This window comes from Trichosurus vulpecula, chromosome 9, assembly GCF_011100635.1.
Source record: "Trichosurus vulpecula isolate mTriVul1 chromosome 9, mTriVul1.pri, whole genome shotgun sequence".
NCBI lineage: Eukaryota > Metazoa > Chordata > Mammalia > Diprotodontia > Phalangeridae > Trichosurus > Trichosurus vulpecula.
In genome coordinates, this window is record NC_050581.1 from 7,762,265 (window position 1) to 7,786,214 (window position 23,950).

General features: G+C 40.8%; 1 protein-coding gene across 2 annotated transcripts in view; it reads left to right on the forward strand.

Moving 5' to 3' along the window:
• The window catches only part of TRIM14 (tripartite motif containing 14), a 32,218-nt gene extending 13,485 nt beyond the window's left edge, over positions 1-18,733 (forward strand). The window contains exons 3-6 of one of the 2 annotated variants that reach the window (XM_036739481.1): positions 4,317-4,550; positions 11,149-11,311; positions 12,485-12,577; positions 17,487-18,733. In XM_036739481.1, the coding sequence (XP_036595376.1) occupies positions 4,317-4,550; positions 11,149-11,311; positions 12,485-12,577; positions 17,487-18,022 (1,026 nt within the window). In that variant the 3' untranslated portion in view covers positions 18,023-18,733. The remainder of the gene's footprint in view (positions 1-4,316; positions 4,551-11,148; positions 11,312-12,484; positions 12,578-17,486) is intronic. The other variant, XM_036739482.1, reaches the window with a different exon arrangement.
• Positions 18,734-23,950: the final 5,217 nt, after the last annotated feature.

Sequence of the window (23,950 nt, forward strand, 5' to 3'; positions counted from 1 at the left end):
TAATAAAGAGCTCATTGCCGAACTGTGAAGGAGCAGTTTTAACAAAGGGAAGCCAGATTGCAAGGGGTTAAAAAGTAAGCGGGAGCTAAGCAGCAGAGACACCAGATGTAGGCTACTTTTTAAAGATATTTGGCAATGAGAGAGACTATAGTTAGCTCAGTGGGATAAAAAGCATTAATGAAGTTATTCTTAGAAATAAGAATTTGTAGTAGCACTTTTATTATAGCAAAGAACTGGAAACAAAACGTGTACCCAGCAAATGAGGAGTGGCTAGGCAAATTGCAATCTGTGGTTGGAATGGAATACTGTTGGGCCATAAAATGACCAAAGGGATGGATTCACAAAAACTTGGGAAGACTAGTGTGAACTGATGCATAATTAAATGAGTAGAAAAAATAGAACAATTTATTCAATTATTACAACATTATATAGGAATACAATTTTGAAAGTCTTAAGAACTTGAATTAATTCAATGATCAAACACAAGTCCAGAAGACTGATGAGGAAACACGTTTCCCAAATCTTGATAGAGAGGTGGTGGACATAAGGACGGAATAAGACTTACATTTTTAGACATGATCAATGTGTGAATTCATTTTGCTTGACTATACTCATTTGTTACAAAGAACGTCTTTCAGGTTTTTTTGTGCGGAGAGAGAGGATAGTAATGATCTTGAAAAAGAATAGGAAAATTCAAGAGGTCATTGATGAAAACTGAAAGTGAACAGAAGAAAGCAGAAGGAAGTTCAAAGGGGGACTCAGAAAGCAGGACAGTGTGGGTCCTACTGCGTTAGCTTTATACTTTAAAAAGCTGTAGAAAATAGATACACTGCTCTATGTACAATCCTCTTTTCTCTGTTCTTTATATGTGGAAATGTTCATGTTTGTGGGTGTATGTGTGAAGTTCACAATGTCCAAAGATATTTTTAAGAGAATGGAGATCTGAACACAGAGGGGTTGGAGGGGGGAAAGAGTCACTAGAAAGGGAGAAATTGAAAATTCATAAGAAATGCTCAAAAGAACAAAATCCTAGGAATGTGATAGGGAATGGGATCATTAGAACAGGAGGAATAGTTATCCTTAAGCAGGAATAGAGACACCTCAACTCTAAGACAGGAAGGAAGGAGGAATATCTTGAGAAGTTTTGAGGTTTGAAGACAGGATTGTTAGATTGATCACAAAAGATGGCTCTACATTTCTCAGTGATAAACATAAATGAAATAATAAGCTATTGGTATAGAGAAGAGAAAGGGGCTGAGTATTTGAACAGGATTTCAAAGTTTAGAAAGAGTCACTGTGCACAATGAGATAGGAAATCAATAAGTTAGGATAAAGGGATTGCTAAGAAGCAATGAGAAGCCATCAGGAAAAGCGAAGCATAAATTTGGATGAAATTGGCTTGATTTGGGGATTGAGCAGTCCAGGAGCAAGACTAGAAAAGCGAGTGGGCAGACAGGGAGAAAAAGAAAGAAGGGAGGAAGGAAGGGAGGGAGGGAGAGAGGAAGGGGAGGGAGGGAGAGAGGGAAGGAGGAAGGAAGGGAGAGGGAGGGAGGAAGGAAGGGAGAGAGGAAGGGAGGGAGGAAGGAAGGAAGGGAGGGAGGGAGGAAGAGAGGGAGAGAGGAGGGAAGGAAGGAAGTGTTGAAGGAAGGAGGGAGGGAAGGGAGGAAGTGTTGAAGGAAGGAAGGAAGAACAGAAAGAAGTGCTTATTAAAGGTTTGCTGTATGCCTCTGTGCTAAGTACTAAGGATAAAAATGCAAGCAAAAAGAAAGGTAGTCCCTGCTCGCAAGGGGAAGACAGCACACAAAAGGGAGCTGAAAAGGAAGGGAAGGAAAAAGGTACCTGAACAGAACCAGAAGTGGGGAATAAAGGGAGTCTGCTGCTACTGCTGCTGCTGGTGATTTGCCTTAGTTCCTCACCTGTAAAATGGGCTGGAGAAGAAAATGGCAAACCACTCTAGTATTTTTGCCAAAAAAAAACCCAAATGGGATCAAGAAGAGTCAGATACAAATGAAATGTCTAAACAAGGACTAAGGAAACAAATACAAGCAAAAAGAAAAAAATAGTCCCTGTCTTCAGGGAGCTTACATTCTAATGGAGGAAGCCAGCACACAAAAGGGAGCTGAAAAGGGGAAAAGGGGAGAAAAAAGGTACACGAAAAGAACCAGAAGGAGAATAAAGGCAAGTCCAGGCACCTCCACAAAATGGTGGCTGCTGGAGGCACTCATCAATGGGAGAAGGGGGAAAGTCTTATAGAGTGGGATGCTCCATGTTTAGAAGGCCATGGGGATAGTTGAATCATCCAGGGTGAAGAGGCCCCAGGCACTGGGGGACGTTTAGAGGTCCAGGAGCCAGAAATGAGGCTTGGAAAGGGAAGGTATGAAATACCCAGAGTTGAAAATTAGTGTAACAAGAATAGCAGGTCAAGGGGCAGCTGGGTGGCACAGTGAATAGAGCACCGGCCCTGGAGTCAGGAGGACCTGCGTTCACATGCGGCCTCAGACATCTGACACACTTACTAGCTGTGTGACCTTGGGCAAGTCACCTTAACCCCAATTGCCCTGCCTTCCCCTCTCCAAAACACAAAGAATAGCAGGTCAGAGGGAGTGAGGGATTCAAGGGGGTGATTGGAGGTCAGTTCCCCGGGTAGTCTGGGCCCTCTCTGATGAAATTGTTTCCCTTGAGAAGGGAATCTGTACCACCCTTCTGACCACCTGTTAAGAAGGGAACTTGTGGAAAGTAGTATGGCAGAAACTAGGTATAGACCAACATCTTACACTGTATGCCAAAATAAAGTCAAAATGGGTATATGATTTAGACACAAATGGTTGAAACCATAAACTTAGGAGAATAACCATAAACCATAAAATTAGGAGAACAAGAAATAGTTTACCTGTCATATCTATAGAGAAGGGAAAAATTTATGACCAAGCAGGTGATAGAGAACATGAGATATAAAATGAATAATTTTGATCATATCAAAGTAAAAAGATTTTGCACAAACAAAACCAATACAGTCAAAATTAAAAGGAAAGCAAGAAGCTGGGGAAAAATTTTTATAGCAAGTGTCTCTAATAAAGGCCTCATTCTTAAATATATAGAGAACTGAGTCAGATTTATAAGAGTACAAGTCATTCCCCAATCAATATATGGTCAGATGAAGAAATCACAACTATCTATAGTCATAAGAAAAAAATTCTCTAAATCACTATTGATTAGAGAAATGCAAATTAAAACAACTCTGAGGTACTATCTCACACCTATCAGATTGGCTAATATGACAGAAAAGAAAAATGATAAATGTTAGTGAAGGTGTGAGAAAATTGGCGCATTAATGCATTGTTGGTGGACTTGTAAACTGATCCAACCATTCCAGAGAACAATTTGGAACTATGCCCAAAGGGCTATAAATTGTGCATACTATTTGATCCAGCAACACAACTACTAGGTCTGTATCCCAAAGAGAATTTTAGGGGGGAAAAAAAAGGGAAAATGACCTATTTGTACAAAAATATTTATAGCGCTTTTTTGTGGTGTCAAAGAATTAGAAATTGAGGGGATGTTCATCAGTAGGGGAATGGCTGAACAAGTTGTGGTATATGTAATGGAACACTATTGTGCTATAAGAAATGATGAGCAGGATGCTTTCAGAAAAACTGGAAAGATTTACATGAACTGATGCAAAGTGAAGTGAGCAGAACCAGGGGAACATGGACACAGTAACACAATATTGTATGACAATCAAGTGTAAATGACTTAGCTATTCTCAGCGATACAATGATCCAAGACAATTTCACAAGACTCATGATGAAAAATGCTGTCCACATCCAGAGGAAGAACTGATGGAGTCTAAACGCAGATTTAAAGCGTACCATTTTCACTTTATTTTTTCATCGGCTTTTTTTGGTCTGTGTCTTTCACAATGTGACTAACATGGAAATATGTTTTGCATGATTGCACATGTATACCCTGTATCAAAATGCTTACTGTCTCGGGGTGGGAGAAGGAGAAGGGAGGGAGAGAATTTGTAACTCAAAAAATTTTTTAAATGAATGTTAAAAATTGTCTTTACTTGTGATTGGAAAAAAATTGATTTTTTTAAAGAAGGGAACCTGATGGCTCAGGGAATGTTTTTTATTCTCCAGGTTTCAGAGGAGTATTTACCATCCTACACACCCCCCACCCCTTCCCTTACCCCTACCCCGCCTCACACACACATATATTCACTTCTATCCCTAGTCCCTGGCATAATGCTAGTCAGCCATGTATGAGAAATGGATGATCAGTTGGAAATTTTTTAAAAATCATTTTATTTTTAGGAACATTCTGAGGCTACCAAAATCTGGCTAACAGGAAAATTTAGTGAATTGCGGTTATTACTTGATGAAGAGGAAATGGTTGCAAAGAAATTCCTTGATAAAAACACAGAACAGGCATTTAGAACATATCATGAGCAAGTGGAATTGGGTCAAGAACGAATTAACATCATAGACAACCTTTCCAGGAAGATCCAAAGAATACACCAACAGCAAGATCCTGTTCGGTTGCTACAGGTAACAAGAGATTTCTGGCACTTAAGTCATCAACCACTAATCTTAGTTCATAGTGATTAGTGTCTATATTTATGTGGCATTTGAAGCACTTTAAGAGCCCTGTCTTCTTTGGTTTTTTTCCTTCTCATTTCATGCATTGGTGCATTGCTTCACAATGAGAAAATGGGGTTGCTTGGGATACAGCATAAGACTTCATTTACAATGGATAGTATCATTTGCTAAGGAAGCTTAGATTGGTCCAGATATTGTAAAAAGACAGAACTCCTTCTCACCTTGTCGTTGCTTGGTCATTTCAGTCATGTCCTACTCTTCGTGACTCTTTGGACCTCTAGGTTTTCTCAGCAAAAATAGTAGAGCGGTTTGCCATTTCCTTCTCCAGTGGCAAAACGAGCTTAAGTGACTTGCCTAAGGTCACACAGCAAGGAAGTTTCTGAGGCTGGATTTGAACTCAGGTCTTCCTGCCTTAAAGCCCAGTGCTCTATCTGCTGCGTCACCTAGCTTCCCCCCCGCCCCGTTTCACCTGCTGGAGCGCATTTAGAAAAGGGGCAGAAGAAGGAAATAGCATTTACTCTACCCATACCAAAAGCATATGCCCTCCACAGTTTATCTTAAAAGTAGCCAGACAGTCCAAAAATTAACCGGTCAGTGAACTTTGAGTCATCATTAAAGGCGTGCACACACACTTGCATTTCCCCCCTTTTCTGTGTCTCTGCACACAAAAGTAGAATTTCTAGAGAATTGCTCCAAATGTACATTTATCTGAATCCATCAGCCTCTTTCCATCCCAGTGGTGGCGGGGACAGCACGGTGGAATCACTTTCAATGATAGCCGCAGTGATGGGGAGCAGGGCGATAGAAAGACCTCCTGGTACTTGTTACCTGTCTCAGTTTCTCAGACCCACAGGTCTCCAGTGTCTATAGTAACTCCATCCAGGGGTGATCAAACCCAGACATAAAATAAGTGGTTCAGTATAGTCAAACTCTTATTTACTTCAACAAATAATTATTGCCTGCTGTGTACCCAAACTAACATTCAATTCAGTAAACATAGTACAGGGCAGCTAGATGGCACAGTGGATAGAACACTAGGCATAGAATCAGAAAGACTCATCTTCCTGAGTTCAAATCCAGCCTCAGACACTAACTAGCTGTATGACCTTGGGCAAGTCACTGACCCTATTTGCCTCAGTTTCCTCATCTGTAAAATGAGCTAGAAAAGGAAATGGTAAAATTACTCCAGTATCTTTGCCAAGAAAACTCTAAAAGGGGTCACGAAGAGTTGGACACAACCAAAGCGTCTAAACAACAAGAATATGTAGTACAGCATGGAGTTCTGAATAGAGAGCCAGCCTCAGAGTCAAGAGACGAATGTGGGTTCAAAACCTTCCTCTGACATTTTCCAGCTATAGGATTCTGGGCAACTCACTTAACCCTTTAGTGCCCCCCAGGCAACTTTCAGAGATCATAAATAGCAGGACAGTTGCTGATCTGCATTCCTAGAGTTTCCTACCCAGGTGAAATCACCAGTTTAGGTCAAAAACTTCTCTGCAACTTTTAATTTTAGTTGCCTAGAGCACTGAGAAATTAAGCGCCTTGCTCAGAGTCACACAGCCAATATGTGCCAGAGGAGGAACTCTGTATCATTAAGACAAAATTCATGACCTCAAAGAAGACCATGAGCATGCCTGAATGGTTCAGAATCGCAGGATATAAGGAATTCTGTAAGTAGAAGGCAGAGGAATTAAAGCATTTATTTAAACTCCAAAGGACCAGACCCAAGGACTAATGCCCCTAATTCAATATTGTGGCAAAAACCTTCCAGAACCAATAAACCCACCTCACAATAGTAACCAGGAGATTACAGAAAAATACTATGGCAGCAAGCCAAACCATACTTGTGCTTCCCCCCAATGCTAGGGCCCTAAGAAGTTAAGTGACCTGTCCAAGATCACACAATCAGTGTAAGAGGCAGGCCTTAAACTCAGGTCTGTAAGAAGATCACTCACAGGTCCCAAACCTCAACACTGCTCTCAGTCCTCAGTTCTCAGTTTCTGCTCCTCCTAATCCTCAGTTTCTCCAGCCTCTGCTGCTCCTTCAGTTTCTAGGCTTCTTCAGTGCCTAGTACTTCAGCTTCTTCTGCTCCTCAGCTTCCTCTTCTCCAGCTTCTATGGCTCCAGCTTCTGCTGGTTCTCCTTCTGCTGCTCCTCCTTCTGCTTCTCCTTTTCCTGCTTCCTCCTCCTCTGCTTCTCCAAGCTCTGTTCTGTCATTTTATACAGTCCTTAACTGTCATCCCATCAACTAGAACATCATCTGATTAACCAGAATTTAGGCACATACCATTGGCTCTGGTCTTAGCAACTCCCCTTAGGGTCCTGAGGGCTTCACTTCCACATTGGTTTAGCACCTAGTAACTAGGGGTTCCCTACTTGGGAACAGAGATCTAATCAGACCTCCCTTGGCCCCACCTAAAGCCCCACCTGAAGCCTATTCAATGGGTAGGAAAGATCTCTGATTGGCTTTACAAAGTGGAACCCAGGTCTTCTAGCTTTGAGGCCAGTTTTCTGTCCACTATACCCTGATGCTTATGTTTCCTCTCTCTTCTGTCCCTCCTGCTGTATCAGGGTACACTAGAGAAAACTTTCTAGAAACTATTAAGAAATAGAGACCATTTTTCTCAAGAGAACTGGAAAGAAATAGTTAAGGATGATTGATGTTGAGTAGTTTCAGTTCAGTCTTCATGACCCCATTTAGGATTTTTTTGGCAAAGATAGCGGAGTGGTTTGCCATTTCCTTCTCGCTCATTTTACAGATGAGGAACCTGAGGCAAACAGGGTTAAGTCACTTGCCAGGGGTCCCCTAGCTAGGAAGCGTCTAAGGCTGGTCTTCCTCACCCCATTTCCTGTGTTCTATCCACTGCACCACCTCATAAGGATGATTAGTAAGCACTTAAACTTTCAGACAACTTCCTACTTCAGTAGAAATATATAAAATCTATGCAACTTCTACAAATTGAGAATACATTTCTTAACAGAAACTCTAAAGATGAGAGGCATGAGGTATAAAGAGCTGACCTCATGCTCAGGAACACCTGGGTTTAAAGCCTGTCTTTGACACTGATTGTGTGATCTTAGGTTACTTAACTCGTCATTGTCCCAGACAACCCTATAACACTGTCAGTTGCAGAATGGGTGACCCCAGTGACTTAAATTGATAGCGAGAGCTTCCTCACAAAGTTCCCAGTAGCAACTAAATCATTAGGACAAAAAAAATACCAAAAAAACCCTAAAGATATAATGCAGATAAGCAAGCATTCTTGTACATGGGATGAAACTAGATTGCCAATCCTGTACCTAGTGGGACCTAAGTTAACATGAGAATCATGTAGGCTTCTCAACTTCAGACCAAAGAAAGGCAGATAGATAAACAGGAAAACACAGACAGAAAAGAAGAGACAGGTGTGCTGTCACTTTTTTCTCTTCCCACCAGGAAGAAAAATCAAAGAGAGAACACAGAACACATGGATCCTTAAAACTCTTCTGCTCCTTTTAGTCTACTCAGGTCATATTCTGTAAAATTAACTTTCTCCTCATTAAGAGTCTTGGTAGCCTATTACCTTAGCCTTGCCAAAGGTTGGGGGAAAATTCACAATCTTTCGACATTTCTAGATCTATGCCAGATTCTAGACTAGTGGGGGAAAAGTTTTTATTCTTTTTAAGGGTTAAATCAATTTTGAATTCAAAGAGCTCCAACAATATTAAAGAAAAAGAAAGCCATCTCTTCAGTCTAGTCACATGCTTCCCATTTTCCCTGGCCTTGGTATTGTGGCTAAAGCTGAGATGTCTTTAATGATATCCTGACTTCTTCCAGTAGCTCCTTGTTGGTAACATTTTACAGCCTACTCATACCCACCACCTACTTTTGCATTATCCTTTGGGTGACCTACAGCTGTAATTTTTTGGACATTGTAGTATTTCATAGCCATATAAGATCACCAGAAAAGTATCATTATTCAAAAGATGGGCTTTTGTTTCAGGGAGAAGCTTGGAGTCATCAAAGGTGATTGCTTGATAACCCAAAGGCAGTCCACTCCACTTTGCTCTTCAGCTCTGACCATTGCTCATTGTTTGTCCACAGTGTCTATCCAAGACATATGTACTGATGGACCAGCTTAAGAGCTTGTCCATCTACCCAAGTCATTCTTCATGCACTCGGCTTTTCCTATGTGAATAATTAAGCTGAAGTCTCTTGAATGATTATGAATCCCATTTAGGAGACCCTACAGTGTTCAAGGGCTTGATTCAATAAACATATCATAGGATCATAGATTTAGAGCTGGAGGGGGACCATCATCTGCAACATAGAATATCCAAAGGACCACACTCATTAAAAATCCTTCTAATATCCCAACAGTGTCCTTCTTTTAAAAAAGGAACCTTTGAGGTTATCTCACTGTGCCTCTTATGCAACACAGGAATCTCCCTCAACACCAACACTCTCAAAAGGTCAATCATGCCATTTGGGGACAGCCATTGGTCTTCTTTATATTGAACCAAAATGAGTCCTAATTATCCCTCATGGGGATAAGCACAGTATCTCCAATTCCTCTTCCATATGGTAGCCTTTAAGATAGTTGAAGACAGCTATTTGAAGACCTTTCTTTGCCTTCTTCAGGACCAAGCTTGCTCAATTCCCACAACTGCTCATTATATGTCCTATGTTTCATTCATAGGTAGGCATAGATATGGAGACAGACGGAGAGTTCTAGAGATGGATATATCATACATAATACAATATAATCCTGTCTGATTTTATGTTTATATTGTTGTCATCCCTTTTCCATCAGACTGAACCGTCTTCAATACCAAAGACTAGGTGTTACTTCATCATCATTCTTCGCACCTAGCATAGTGTACAGTTGTTGCTTAATTAATATTTGTCAGCCATGGCATGGTTTTGACTGTTCTGAGGCCCCTTCTCTGGATGTATTTGGTTCATTGGTGGTCCTCTTATCGTGTTGTGTCCTGATCTGAATGCAGTATTACTGATGTGGTTTGTCCAAGTCACAATAGATAAGGCTTCCTTTCTTCAAGCTGCCAAAGAGTGTATAGTTGAGGGTAGGTTATACACTATCTTAATATATTTTATTTTCTTATTTGTTCTTTTTTTAAAAAAATCCTTCCAGTTATCATGTTGTTAAGCAGTGTGGTATGCTGGGAAGGGAGCTGGCCTTGAGGTCAGAAGACCTGGCTGTGTGACCATTTCCTCTAAGCTTCAGTTCCCTCATCTATGAAATGAGGATCCTATTACTGGCAATTTCCGATAGGGTTGCTATAGAAATTTGTTTCATAAACTTTAAAGTACTATAGAAATGTGAGCTTCTGACTAGATTTTTTAAAATAAAAATTGACTATTTTGGAAAAATAAACTTTTATCATATTAAAAACATAATATATAAATAAAAACATAATATGAATATATTTATACATATTATACAATTATATTTATAAATTTAAATGTAATATATAAATAACAATATATAAAATATATTATTTGTAGGCATATGCTCATATTTTCAAGCTCATGCTTCAAGGACTTTTGCTTTCTATGCTGTAAGTGCACCCTTAATAATAACAGTATAATAGTGGACATTTAGATAAAGCTTTAAGGTTTACGAAGAGTTTTGTATAGTTTATCTCATTTGTGCTTCTCAGCAGCCCTGTGTAAAAGGGACTGAAAGTTTTATTTTTCCCATGTTACAGATATGGAAATAGAGGTTCGTTAACTTGTCCATGGTCTTACATCTAGGAAGTGTCAGAGGCAGGATTTGAACCCAAGGTTGCCCATCTCCTACTCCAGCACTCTATCCATTACCCAACACTGCCCGTTCATTGACACAGATAGTAACTCTTTTGCAGTTTAGTAGATGATCTCTGAGAGTTGTCATGACAGAAATACTCATTAGCACTGGCTTTTCCCCATGCCTTCCTAACTTCTGAGTCATGAAACCCCCGACTTTCTTTAAGACTCACCTCTAGCACAATTTCTTCTAGGAGGCCTTTCCCAGTCCCTTCTCTTCCCCCTTTCCCCAGTTGGTAGTGCCAACCCCTCCTAAGGTTGTACTCCATCTACTCCTATGTCTTGTGTATGCTCTGATTTATATATGTTGTCTCCCGCATTAGAATGTAAGCTGCTTGAGGGAAGGGAATGTTTTTGTTTTCTTTTGGCTTTGTATGCCCAGTATTCAGTATAGTGCCTGGTGAAGGGTAGGCTCTTAATAAATGCTTCGTGAGCCACAGATTGATGAGACTCATTGCCCTTAGCCAGGCTGCTGTTTGAATGATAGACATTCTGTGCCCCTACCTGTCAATGTTTATGCTCTCCTAGAAGAGCTTTTTAGAACATAGGTCACTTCCGTCCCACAATGAGACACCGGAGTAGGACTTCACTGGAGGGAATCCAAGCTAAATAATGTGAAAGTCAGTGGAGGGAATGGGCTTCTGAGTTTTGTGGGTAAGTAGGCGTAAAGAGGGCAGAGACATTCTTTTCCCTTTCACAGATTTGTGTAAACCAAACATAAAATCAATTTTCTTACCTTTAGGAATATACAGCATCAGAAAAGGAAATGAGGCAGCAGCTGATTCCTACAGAACTATGCCATCCAGTACCTGTCAAGTTCGAACATGCTAAGACCTACTATAGGAACTTAGCAACGGCTGTTTTTACCACTCTGCAGTTGCCACTGGAAGTTCGCCTTAAAGAAGGTAAATCATTTTACTGAAGCTAAGGGGAATGAAATAAATCCTTCTGGGGAAAAGTACTTTACAGAAAAGTGAAAAGGACAACTGAAACAATGAGTAAGGAAAAAAGGAGGAACACACAATACGTGAACATTTGGGGAGAGGGAAAAGAAAGTGAAAAGCCTCCAGAAGGTTAAATAATGCCACAATAAGACACCCCAAATCAAAAATAAATCTACTCCAAGCACTTTTGAAGTATGCACAGAATTAACACAGTGTTCCACACGTAGTAAGTAGGGAATAAAGGAGGAGCAAAGGAAGGATGGAACAAAGGAAGGAAAGAGGAGATGAGGTGGAGAGGGCAGGGGAGGAAAGAAGGAAGGGAAAGAGAAGGGGAGAGGAGAGGAAAGGAAATGGGAAAGGAAAACAAAAGAGAGAAGAGGAGAGAAAATGGTAAAGCATAGAAGAAGGAAGAGGAGAAGAGAAGAAAGATGAAAAAGGAGAGGAGATGGGAAGGAGAGAGGAGATAAGAGGAAAAGAGATGGGGGAGAGAAGAGGGAGGAAAGAAAGGAAAAGGACATGGCGGAGAGAGAGTAGAAGAGAAGAAAGGGAGAAAGGGAAAGGAGAGGGAATGGGGAAGGAGAGGAGAAGGGTGGGGAAAGGAGAAGGGAGGGGAGAAGAAAGGAGAAGAGAAAAGAAGATTATACCACCTGTTTTTGTAATTTCTTCTTGATCAGGTGCAAAAGCATGCATCAATATTGCCCAGGGACCACTGACTTAACTCATACTGTTGATCCTAAATTTACCTGCCTGTAATAAAAACTTGTTATCTGACCCTACCTCATCTCTAAAACACTGTGCCCACCATCTTCCCATTTTTGTATGTGCCCAGCCACGCTTTTCCACTTCAATTTCTTAGGAACTATCAGCCCTACCTAACTCCTTGTTCCAATTTCCAAGACTTGCTTTTGGACTAGAATAGTCTCTCTCTGCCTATCATCTGGTACAGACTGAGGCTGCCTTCCTGTATTGCTACCAGTAAATATGCTTTTTTTTTTTCTTCCTAACTTCTTCCTCAATCACCCGTAATACAGTAAGGTTAAATTTTACTTCAGAAAAAAGAATCAAAACCACTACAGACTAGAACGGCGAGTTGTTTCTCTGGGTGCGTAACAAGTCTCTTGCAATTTCTTCTAGATATCTGCAGTCAGCTTTCTGTATCGTCCAAGTCGAAACCCGGCACATTGCTGAAAACAACACCCACACCTGAGCGTTCACTCTTCTTAAAATGTAAGGTAACGTTGGTGTGTAAAGGAACATAGAATAGCATAAGGCTGTGGACTTTTGGCATAAATCTATGACACTTTCTATTTTCACATACAAATTGAGATAGAGTATACTTTCATTATTTTAAAATGTTTTCCTCGTCAAAACAAAGTATTTTAGTTGCATTTTAAAGCATTAGAATCAGTGTTGGTCATGGAAAGTCAAACCACACTGGACCACAACACCCCTGCCCCAAAGGATTTTTAAATCTGAGATGAAATTTAACAGTGATAAATGCAAAGTCCTGCACGTAGGCTCTAAAAATCAACTGTGCAGGCACAGGTTGAGAGTGACGTGGGTTAGAAAATATTCCACGTGAGATAACCAAGCCATTTGGGTGGAGATCAAGCACTATTTTTATTAGTGGTGCTGCTTAGTAGCCAGAAAACAAACAAACAAACTAATGAAATCTGCGTAAATAGAAGCACGGTATCTAGAACGTGGGATGTGATCATTCCATTCCACTTTTACCTGGAGAGCACACATCTGAAAGTTTCTAATTCTAAGGGTCACAATTTGGGGAGAAACTGATAAGCCGCGTCATAGGTGAGAATCCAGATAAAGAGTGATTCAGAATCATAATACATGCATATTGGTTGGAAAAATTGATCTGATAGTATTCTAAGATTATGGATTATCTACTCCAACTCATTTCATAGATAAAGAGATCAAAGTCCAATAAGGCTACATGACTGAAAGGAAGCCTGGTGGAGTGGAATGAACACCAGATTTGGAAGTAGGGAAACCTAGGTTCAAATCCCACCTCAGATACCTAATTTTTTTTTTACTCCTAGGCAAATCATTTAACTTCTCTCAGGCTCCTATTCCTCATCTGTAAAAAGTGGGGATAAAAATAGTGGCAGTACTGTGTGTGTGTGTGTGTGTGTGTGTGTGTGTGTGTGTGTGAGAGAGACAGGCCCAGGATTTAAACACCTATTCATTGATGAATTGTATTCTTTCCACTCTTTCACACTTCTTCTCATTTTGGGGTAAGAGAGCATGGTGAAAGACATCAGGCTAAAGACCGCTCCTCCCCCCCATCCCCCCTCCCCCCAGTTTAGCTTGGAAGGGAGAAGGCATGACAAAAAACAAAAGGCAAAGAGAAAAGACAAAGAAAGGGCATGATGGCTGTCTTCAGATGTTTGAAGCATTATCATGTGGAAGAAGAATGCCATTAATTTTGCTTGGCCGCAGATGGCAGAATGGGACCAATGGATGGAAATTCCAGGAAGGCATGTTTCAGGTCAATATACTGTAAAAGAAATCTCCCTAAGAATGAGCACTTGTCCAGAAACAGAATGAGCTGCCTCAGGAGAGGTAGCAGGTTACCCGAGGTATCCAAATGAGCGTCAGACACAGTATGACCACTAGTTGGATAATTCCCCATGGGTTATGGAGTGCTTCAGGTAGATTTTGGACAAGGTGGCCTCTGAGTTCCCTTCTAATTCTGCAGTTCTATGATTCTGGAGCCTAGTCAAGCATAGAGTAATTGATACAGAAAGGGGACTTAATACCATGTGATGCAAGCACTATTTGAAAAAACTGAGGATATTTCCCCTGGAAAAGAGAAGGCTTTGGTAAGCGACAAGGCAGCAAGCGTTGTATCAAGTACCTACCACATCTCACTGCATAATCGTTACAGATTTTATGCCAAATTTTTTTTTGCACAAAGGTGGGGTGTGACCATTATGTGAAACTTTAAAAAATATTGTCTGGTATTACTTAAAAGTCATTTGTTACTAAACTGTATCACTAGCAGACAGACTGTACAGTTCAGCTAGCACGGGACATAACAGGACTTACTCATGGCTGCTTCGCCTTCATGCCTGTTCCTCTTGTGCCTGCAGCTCTTCATGGGGTTGAGTGAGTGACCACACCATTGGTACTGCAGCATTCTAAACAAATCACGCAAATCGTCTTTCGGAAATATACTGACGAGAAAAGTCCTAAATCTCTCCAGAGACATCATAGCAAATAGATAAAATGATCCTCAGTAATGACTCTGGCCCACATGAGGACATGACAATAATAAAGAATATATTAGCCCAGTTTTTAATGTATTCACATAGGTTGAAGTGGGGTGGGAGTCAGGAGATGGAGGCCTAAATGTGGATGCTGGATAGAATCATAGTATGTTAGAGCCATAAAGAACCTTAGAGATCTGGGCCAGTTGAAGAGCAGATTGAGACTTAGGCTAAGTAAGTTGCCTGAGGGTTCCCATAAGCAGATTGCAGAAGTAAGACTAAAAGCCGAGTGTCCAGATTCACTTTCCAGTGTTCTTCCTGCCATGCCACCGTGCTGTCCACCTTGGAGTGGCATTAGTGAGAGTAAATTTAAATATAATTGCATGCATGCTCCAGTTAATCATTACAAGTTTCTGGAGGCCTTCCAGGTAAAAGTATCTGAGTACCCACAGAGTATGATGATGTCAAGAGGAGGAGGAAGATAAGCAGGCAATCATTCTATGAACCAATGCCGTCTTTGCTGAGTAGGACAGAGCTGAAGGGAAGAGTTCATGAGTAGCATAGGGAAGCTGTATCTTCATAGCTCTGACAGAGACAGAATGTTTTGAATTGCTTATTATGAAGTATGGAAAATTGCTTAAGAGGATGCACATACCCGGGTTAATATTTTAAGAACCTTAAAAATGTCACACTGAGTCAGATTCATGGCTCATCAAGCTCAGGCTTCTACCTCTCACAGTGACACCAAGGTACAACCGTAAAAGGACATTGATTATAAGCAGTGTGGTAGAGTGGTTAGAGAGCCAGCTGTGGAGTCATGAAGACCTGGGTTCAAGTGCTGCCTTTGGCATATAATGACTTTGCAATCCTGGGCAAGTCCCTTAATTTTTCAGTGCTACAGGCAACTCATTATGACTATAAATGCAAAGCAGAAGCCTGTCTGAACTTGAGAGGAATTTCCTCAGTAGGGGTTTGCTATGCCAATGAAATACAGTCCTAGTTCTGAAAGAAAGAGAGAAAGGAAGGAAGAAAAAGAAGAAAGAAATCACCCCCCCCAAAAGAGAGCAATATTTTCTTCCCTGGTAGCAGCATGTATAATAGAAAGAATCCAGATTTGGGAGTCAGAAGAATTCAGTTTGGGTCCCAAATCTACCTGTGTGGCCTTAGTCAATACACTTAACCTCTCTGATTCTCAATTTCTTAAACTGTAAAATGAGGATGGTAGTAACTACTTTGAGAGGCATTGGGGCATGGTGGATAGAGTTAGGAAGAACTCGAGTCAAGCCTCACCTCTGATATATCATGCGACCCTAGAAAAGTCATTTAACTTCTCAGGGCCACCAAATAACTCTCTAAGACAATGAGTTGCAGAATAGTCAATGGAATTTCCTGAATTAATGAAATCATCATTCCAAGCCTAATAATAATAGTGAGGAGGAAAAGGAGCAACCCTGTGAATTCACAGGGATGTTGAGAGGATTAAATGAATTCCAGCTTGTGAAGATAAACATTAAGTCATGTGATATCATCAACTTGAAAAGTTTAGGGATGTCCCTAAATTTACTAATTTCTCTTGAAATGGATTTTCCATGAGTTTGATTTGTCCAAACCCCTTCTTTTGAACCTTTTCTAAAATATTTTTTCCCAGGTCTTACTACCACATCTTGGTATGGTGAATTCCATAAATGAACACTTGTTCTGTAAAGTTAGGGTTCCCTTTCTGTGTTCCAAATTTATCCCACTGTATTTTAAAGGGGAATCTCTGCTCCTAGGGGATTCCAAGATTTGGTGAATAACATTTATGAATTAAGAAACCTCATATCCTCCTATATAGCCTCCACCTTTCTAAACTTGTATTTTTGGGCTGTTCTTATTTTGCAGAATCTCAGAGTTGGAAAGAACCTTAAAGTCCCTCTAGTCTTATCAGTATCTGGCCAGGTGTCTCCTCTATAAAGTCTGTCCAAAGTGGTCATCCATAAGTGAGAAGAAACCCAGTGCCTCCCAAGGCAGCCTGTTCAATTTCTGGATGACTTTAACTGTTGGAAGTTTTTCTTTACATCAATCCTAAATCTGACTTGATGCTTCTCACCAGTTAAGAGACAGCTTGGTGAAGCAGACAGATTCTGGGCCCTGAAATCAGAGCATGTGGGTTCAAATTTGACCTCAGTTTCCTCATCTCTAAAGTGAGAGGGTTGAACCAGAGGGCCCATGAGGTCCTTCCAACTCTATCCTTGTATTCCTAGTTCTGTCCTCTGGAGCCAAGCATCACAAGTCTAATGTCTCTTCTATAGGATTGACCTTCAAACATTTAAAGAAAGCTACCCACCCACCCCCACCCCCAACCCCCAAGGCTTTTCTTCTCAGGTGAAATATCTCTAGTTCCTTCAAATAATCCTTGTGTAACATGATCACAAGAACCTTCAATGTCCTAGTCTCCCTTTTGGGTGCACTCCAGCTTATCAATATCTGTCCCAAAATGTGGGACCCGGCACTAAGCATAGTATAAGCACTGCAGGATGGGAGTGGGGGGGAGGAAGGAAAAGCAAATCAGAAAACTTAATAAATCCCTGACGACTAGCAACTTCTATACCATTTACATCTACAGTCCCATTTAATGATCATAGTTCTTCATGGTGATGTATCTGTCATGATTTCAAGATTCTCATTCATTGAAGGAAGAGCCAAATTTTTGTCATATACTGGCAAAAAAACAAAAGCATAAAAAAAACCTGATACAATTTAGAAAGGCTTTTAACACAGCTTGAAACATAACCAAGGGCCTGATTAACTTACAATTAACCAAAATATCCTTCTCTGAATGTTTCAGATTATTCAGGTGTCTTATTCTTGTTGTTTTGCTATATTTTGGAAAGAATGGCTAATTCATTTGGGGCATTGTCTTTAAACAGATGCCAGAATCCCAACCCTGGAGCCAGACACAATGCATCCCCGGCTGCGGCTGTCTGAAGACCGTTTGACTGTGACCTGTGTTTTGATTGGCAAGATTCAATTATGTAATCCCCAGAGGTTTGATAAACTGTGGCAGGTGCTGAGCCGGGACTCTTTCTTTTCTGGGAGTCATTATTGGGAGGTGGATTTACTCAAGTCTGGGATAGGATGGTGGATAGGGGTAGCCTATTCTTCTATTGAGCGCAAAGGAGATTCTGAAGCCAGTCGTTTGGGGTTTAATCGAGAGTCTTGGTGTTTAAAAAGATTCGATCTAGAATACTGGGCATTTCATAATGGAGAAAGGACACGAATAGCAATAGATCACGATCCCGAAAGGATTGGAATTTTTTTGGACTATGAGGCTGGAATTCTCTCTTTTTACGATATAACATGTGGAATGACACACTTGCACACATTTTACTCAAGGTTCCAAGAGCCACTTTATCCAGCACTCAGGCTTTGGGAAGGATCAATGACCATACGTAAATTGCCATAGGGCCCCTGCTAATCCCAGGAGAGGATTGGTCCCAGGGTAAGTGATGAAGGGTACCGGAAAGGACTCTCTTTGCAGACATTCGGCTGGTGCTATGATGATAACGATAACAATGATAATTAACATTCGTACGGCACTTTAAAGTTTGCAAAGTGATTTATGGAGACTTTCCCACAGTTTAAGAAGTGCTGAAGTGATCACGAGTGGAAAAAGTTTAAGAAACCCTGAATTCTTAGGCCTTGGCAGAGTGCAGAGTGCTTAGCTTAACCTTGGTCCTGGAGTGGGTATCTCACTGCTTCTGCTGATGTTTTATTCAGCTGACCAGATTGATTATGTAGATAAAAGGAGACACCAGAAATGTGATATTGTACCAGGACTACTAATAGCTTATGTAACTGTAGACTAGAAACTAAACAGAGAATCTAAAATGTAACTGGTGCTGGTTTAAGGAATGCTTGGGTATGGATCATTCTAATCAGGGATGCTGGGATCTGCTGCACAGAGGAGCAAATCAGGAAAATTAAGAAGAAACCTGCCAGAGCAGAGCAGGTACACTGATTTTCCTTAATTTTATTATTTTATTTTTTGTGATACACAGTTTCTATAAGGTACTTAACGGCTTTCAACATTTACTCAATCAAGGCTCTCAAACTGGGCAAATAAATGGCAAGACCTGATTCAATAAAGCAAATTATTCTTTCTTGTGTCTTGAAATCTAATGTGTCATACTCCTTAGCTTTCTAGGATGGAGATGTTGCACAAATGGGGCTTGAGGTTACTGTGGAGCTCCATTTAAAATGCCCAAATTACAGGTTTTACTATCTGCCTAGCACTTATAAGAAAGGGCCTGTCTCAACACAAAAAAAGAGAGAGAAAACACAAATAAAATGAAAAAATTTTTTAAATTAAATAAAAAATTAAATTAAAACAAAATAAAGGAAAGAGAAAAATGAGATATCCCTCTCAATGGAAAAGTCTAATCCCAAATTAGCTCCCAGAGTATGTGGAACTCTCCTAGCAGGCATTAGGTTCCTAATCCATGGGTCAACTGAAAGACCTCACCATACATACATCCAAGTGAGAAACCAAACCACCTTGGGTGAAAATTCTAGCACATAGCCAATCCCAGGTGGGGTAACAGTTTCCCCAGAGGGTCATGTACTAGTGTACAGAGAAAGCCAAATAAAGGCCCAGACAAAATTTCTTCACAGATCCCTACAACACGTAGAAGAACTCTCTATTTTTCTCCTTTGGATCCCTTTCACATTAACAGGGCATTTCAGATGAAAGTCCAAACCCATCCAATTATAGGACAAGCACATTAGCTCAAAAAGAAAGCTGGCAAAGTCAGAGGATCCCCAAACATATGTGGGGCTCCCAAGAGAGGATCTTGGAAGATGTTCCCCAATGTAGCAGCTAATTTCACAGGAGACCACAGAGCACTCCTACTAAGAGCAGCATGCTTTGTCCTCTGGCCTGTGGAGTCATGCGTGGTCACTGCATTGATCAGAGCCTGTAAGCCTTTCAAAACTTGTTTTTCTTTATAATGTTGTAGTCATTGTATAAATTATTCTCAAGGTTCTGCTCATTTTGCTCTGCATCAACCCATAGCTAGCTGTCATTATCATCTGAATCCATCCCTTTCCCCATTTCTTGCAGCCCAATAATATTCCATTACATTCATATACCATAATTTTTTCAGTCATTCCCTAATCGATGAGCACCCAGTTTGTTTCAAGTTTGTTGCTGCCACCAAAATGCTGCTATGAATATTTTTATACATATAAGTCCTTTCTCTTGTCAACCCTGAAAACAAATGGCCAAGGGTCACAGAGGTTTTGCAACTTCTATTAACTCTAAAAATACCACAGGTTATCACAACTCAGAAAATAAAAATAAAATAAAAACAAAATGAAAGTAGAGAGCTAACAGTGGTCACAAGCAAAAAGTTTTCTTTATTCCATTGGAGGAAGGAAACTGGACACATGTGTCAGGCCCTCTTCTAGTAGGAGACCCACTTTAGCAGGGGCAAATCTCACTACCTATACTAGTGACAACTCAGTAAGCTGTAGCCCTGACAATGAGGGGCAGGGCTCCATGATCAGGGTGTGTGTATTGCAGGTATTTGTCAGCTCAGAGACCACCTGGTGCTGGTATGAAATAATTCTGGGATTTTGCTGCAGCTGAGTTCATCCAGAGGGCAAGAACAAAGGATTGTTGTTATGCCAAGCTCGGGGCATAACTTGCTTGTTGCTGGGCCTTAGCTCTGGAAAACAGGGTGTCTCCTAATAGTAAAAAGGGAGGAGTACAATGAGAAGGGTGGTCTTGGTATAGGGATCCTGACACCCTTTTTTATCTTTTTGTAGTACAGACCTAATGGTGGTATTGCTGAATGAAAACATAGACACAATTTAGTGTTTTTTAGTATAGTTTTAAGTTGCTTTCTATAATACCTAAACCAGTTCACAACTCCAACAATGGTTCATTAGTGTGTTTAATCTCCCAACAATTTTTTTTCTTTTTTTTTTTGATCATTTTACAAATCTGATAAGGGTGTGGTGGAACCCCAGGGTTTAAATTTACATTTATTAGTCATTTGATACATTTTTTGTATGGTTGTTGACAACTTGTTTTCATTCTTTCGAGAACTGCCTATTTAAAATGTTTTACCATTTGTCTATTAACAAATGATTCTTGTTCTTAAAATTTTGAATCAATTCCCTATGTATCGCTATATCCCTGTGTAATCTTCATCATAGAAACTTGCTGCCAAGATTTTTTCCCCAGTTATCTATTTCTCATCTAATTCTAATTGCATTGATTTTGTTTGTGCAAAAACTTTTCAATTTTATGTAATCACAACTGTCCATTTTACTACCTGGGATTCTTTCTGTCTCCACTTTTTCCCTCCCAAATCTTGAGGCAAATTACATTGTACCAAGAAATTCATTCTAAAGAAAATGGAAGCTGCATTTAAGATAGGACTCCTTACAGTATGTGACTGTAGAGGGCCAGCTCTGAGAAAGTCCATTCTGGGATAAGATACAGGCCAGAGGCCTGTTCTTGCCCTTGGGCTGATAACTCGGCAGGTGGCCTCTCCATCCCCCGCCTCAGCATGCACATGCTGCTCAGGATGAAGGCTCTTCAAGCCTCCTTGGTACACATGTGCACTCTCCAAAACCCCTATGACACACATGTGCTAAATACCACCCGTGGGCTATTAACACAATATTGTTTGCGACAAAAGGGGAACAAAAGCATGAGGAAGTCATGCATTATGCAAGTGGATTTGGTGATTCTGCTTGCCTGAAAGGTATATAAGTCCTGTCCCTCAGTTAAATAAACGGAGCTGTTCTTTACTCCTCCACCTGGCCCATGTTTTGTGTTTTTCTTTTCACTCTCCGCAGCATTGGGCCACCTCCAGCCATTTTGGCACCACAGCCACTGGCAGCATGTGACCACCCCTTGTGACAGAGAAGTCGGTGATGCACTTAACTGTTCTCCATAAGAGAAATTTTTTAAGCTGATATCAGATCTGTCCATTTTGAGAGACTCTGGAATGATGGGAATTCAGCAGAGATTCTAGCTAAGTTCTCGTTAATCCACCTAGCCTGGTATTAGCCCAATTATTGTAAAACTTGGTAGGTTTGTCAATGGATGGGGGAAAGTGGTCAAACTAAACTTCCACTTTAGGAGAGGATATTAGAGGTACCTTCAACACTCCCATCTCCACCCCCAGAGCTTCATGAAAGGGGAAGCCTTTTATATAGGCTGTGGTTGACTTTATCACTAGTTACCCCAAGAACAAACTTGATGAATCCCTGGCCTGTAGAGATGAATACTGAAAGGCAATTAAAAAGGAGTAAAAAGTCTCCTAGGGAAAAGTGGGCAAATCTCGATCCAAGAGAGAAAAATAGAGCCTATGCTAGATCAAACCAAAAGTTCATCAGACTACCAAATCTTACAGGTGATGAAAGAGACAGGATCTGCTGCGGTAAATCCGAAATCTAGTCGTCAGCACACACTGTGACCGGCAAAAGCTGCAACAGCAGCACCGCGCAAAACCACCAAGTGGCATCGGTGCCAGGCATCGGAGAGAGAAGTGTCGGTTCTTGTGCTCACCTGCTCAAAACAGTGTTCATACGTGGCAGTAATGTCCCACCTCAAGCAGGGGTTTTTAACCTGGGGTCCATGAACATCCTTTTATGTGTGTGGGTTTTCTTTGAAATTTTGGTAACTATTTCAATATAATTGGTTTCCTTTTTAATCCTGTGTATTTTGTTTTATGTATTTAAAAACATTATTTAGAGAAAGAGTCCATTGGCTTCACCAGACCATCAAAGGCATCCATGACACAGAAAAGGTTAAGACCCCCTCCTCTATAGCATGGTACTCTCAATGATAGCCTTATGCTTCACCTTGGAAAGCTCCAGGAGTAATGGAAGCTCTTGATGAAGACTTTCTTACACCTTAAATTTACTTTAATATTGTTGGATTAACATTCCAAATTTCTCTTTGGAATTCTGAGATGTTTATGGACGGATATGGCAACAAAGTTCCTCCAGAGCGACAGCTTACCACTTCCACACAAATGGATGGATAGAGACTTTACTGGGCCCCTCTCTCCGATTAGATCGTGGGCTTGAGGGCAGGGACTGTCTTTTGCCTCTTTTTGTATCTCCAACACTTAGCACAGTGCCTGACACGTAGATGCTTGATAAATCTTTATTGATTAATTGATTGGTTGAAAATAAATAATTGTGTGAGTATATATGAGCATAAACCAGAATGACTTGGATAATAAGCTCCTATGCTTGCAGCCCTATTGGGAGGCTCCCTAAAACTCTGGTGCCCAGTGTCACGCACTGTTCTTCAGTGACAGGGTACAGAGCTTGGCCACTGGGCAAAGATATGTTAACTCAAGGCTGAATTTGGAACCTATCGTCACTCAAACGTTTTACTTGGTCCACTCTAAGTTTAAGCTCTGGTGTAGAAGAGTACATGACCCATACAAGTAACCCCCATACCCAAAGGATGTAGACAGGCCATTTGAGCTCCCCACCCCACCGCGGGGATTGAGGGTCAATTACCAAAGCCTACAAATAGAGGGAAGCAGGGGGTAGTGGAACGCTAGACCACCGCAGCAGAACTACCACACTGCTCCACAAGCCTTTCTTGAATGTTTGCTCCCATGTTTGAGGGTCAATCACCAAAGCCCACAAAGAGAGGGAAGCAGACGATAGCAGAACTACCATACTGCTCCACAAGCCTTTCTTGAATGTTTGCTCCTGTTTTCCTAAACAATTCATTGTAAATACCATCAGACAACTACATATTTTACCTGCTAACAAGTACAGGCAAAATGGACAGAATTAAATCTCCAGTGCGTGGCATTCTGTTCCCTCACTACCAAAAATAGGGTGTTTAACCAAGAGAAGGGCTAAGGGTACGTCGTAGCTAGCTTTGAATGTGTAGAGGTCTGTCATGTAGCAGAGGAATTCAATTTGATCTAGTTGGTGCTGGGGCCAGAACTAGAAGCAGTAATGAGAGCCAATTGCAGAGAAGTAGATTTAGGCTAGATGTAAAGGAAAACTTGTGAAGAATGAGAGCTGTCCTAGATCAAAACAGGCTGCCTGGGGCCCCTTTCCCACTGAGGACTACAAGGCGAAAGGTTAGATGGCTACTTATTAGGAATGTTGTAGTTTTTGTTTGTTTGTTTTTAGGTATGGGTTGACTAGATGACCTCCGAGGTTCCTTCAAACTCTGAATTTCAATTATTCTATCATTAGAAGAACAATACCAAGCATGTTAAAGCAAACTATGCTCACCACCATCTTTACCTAGGTCCTCCCTTTTATGTAGTTTCCTAAACCTAATGGGATCATCCAATTCTTTGTAGATTATAGGAAAATAAATACCACAAAACCACAT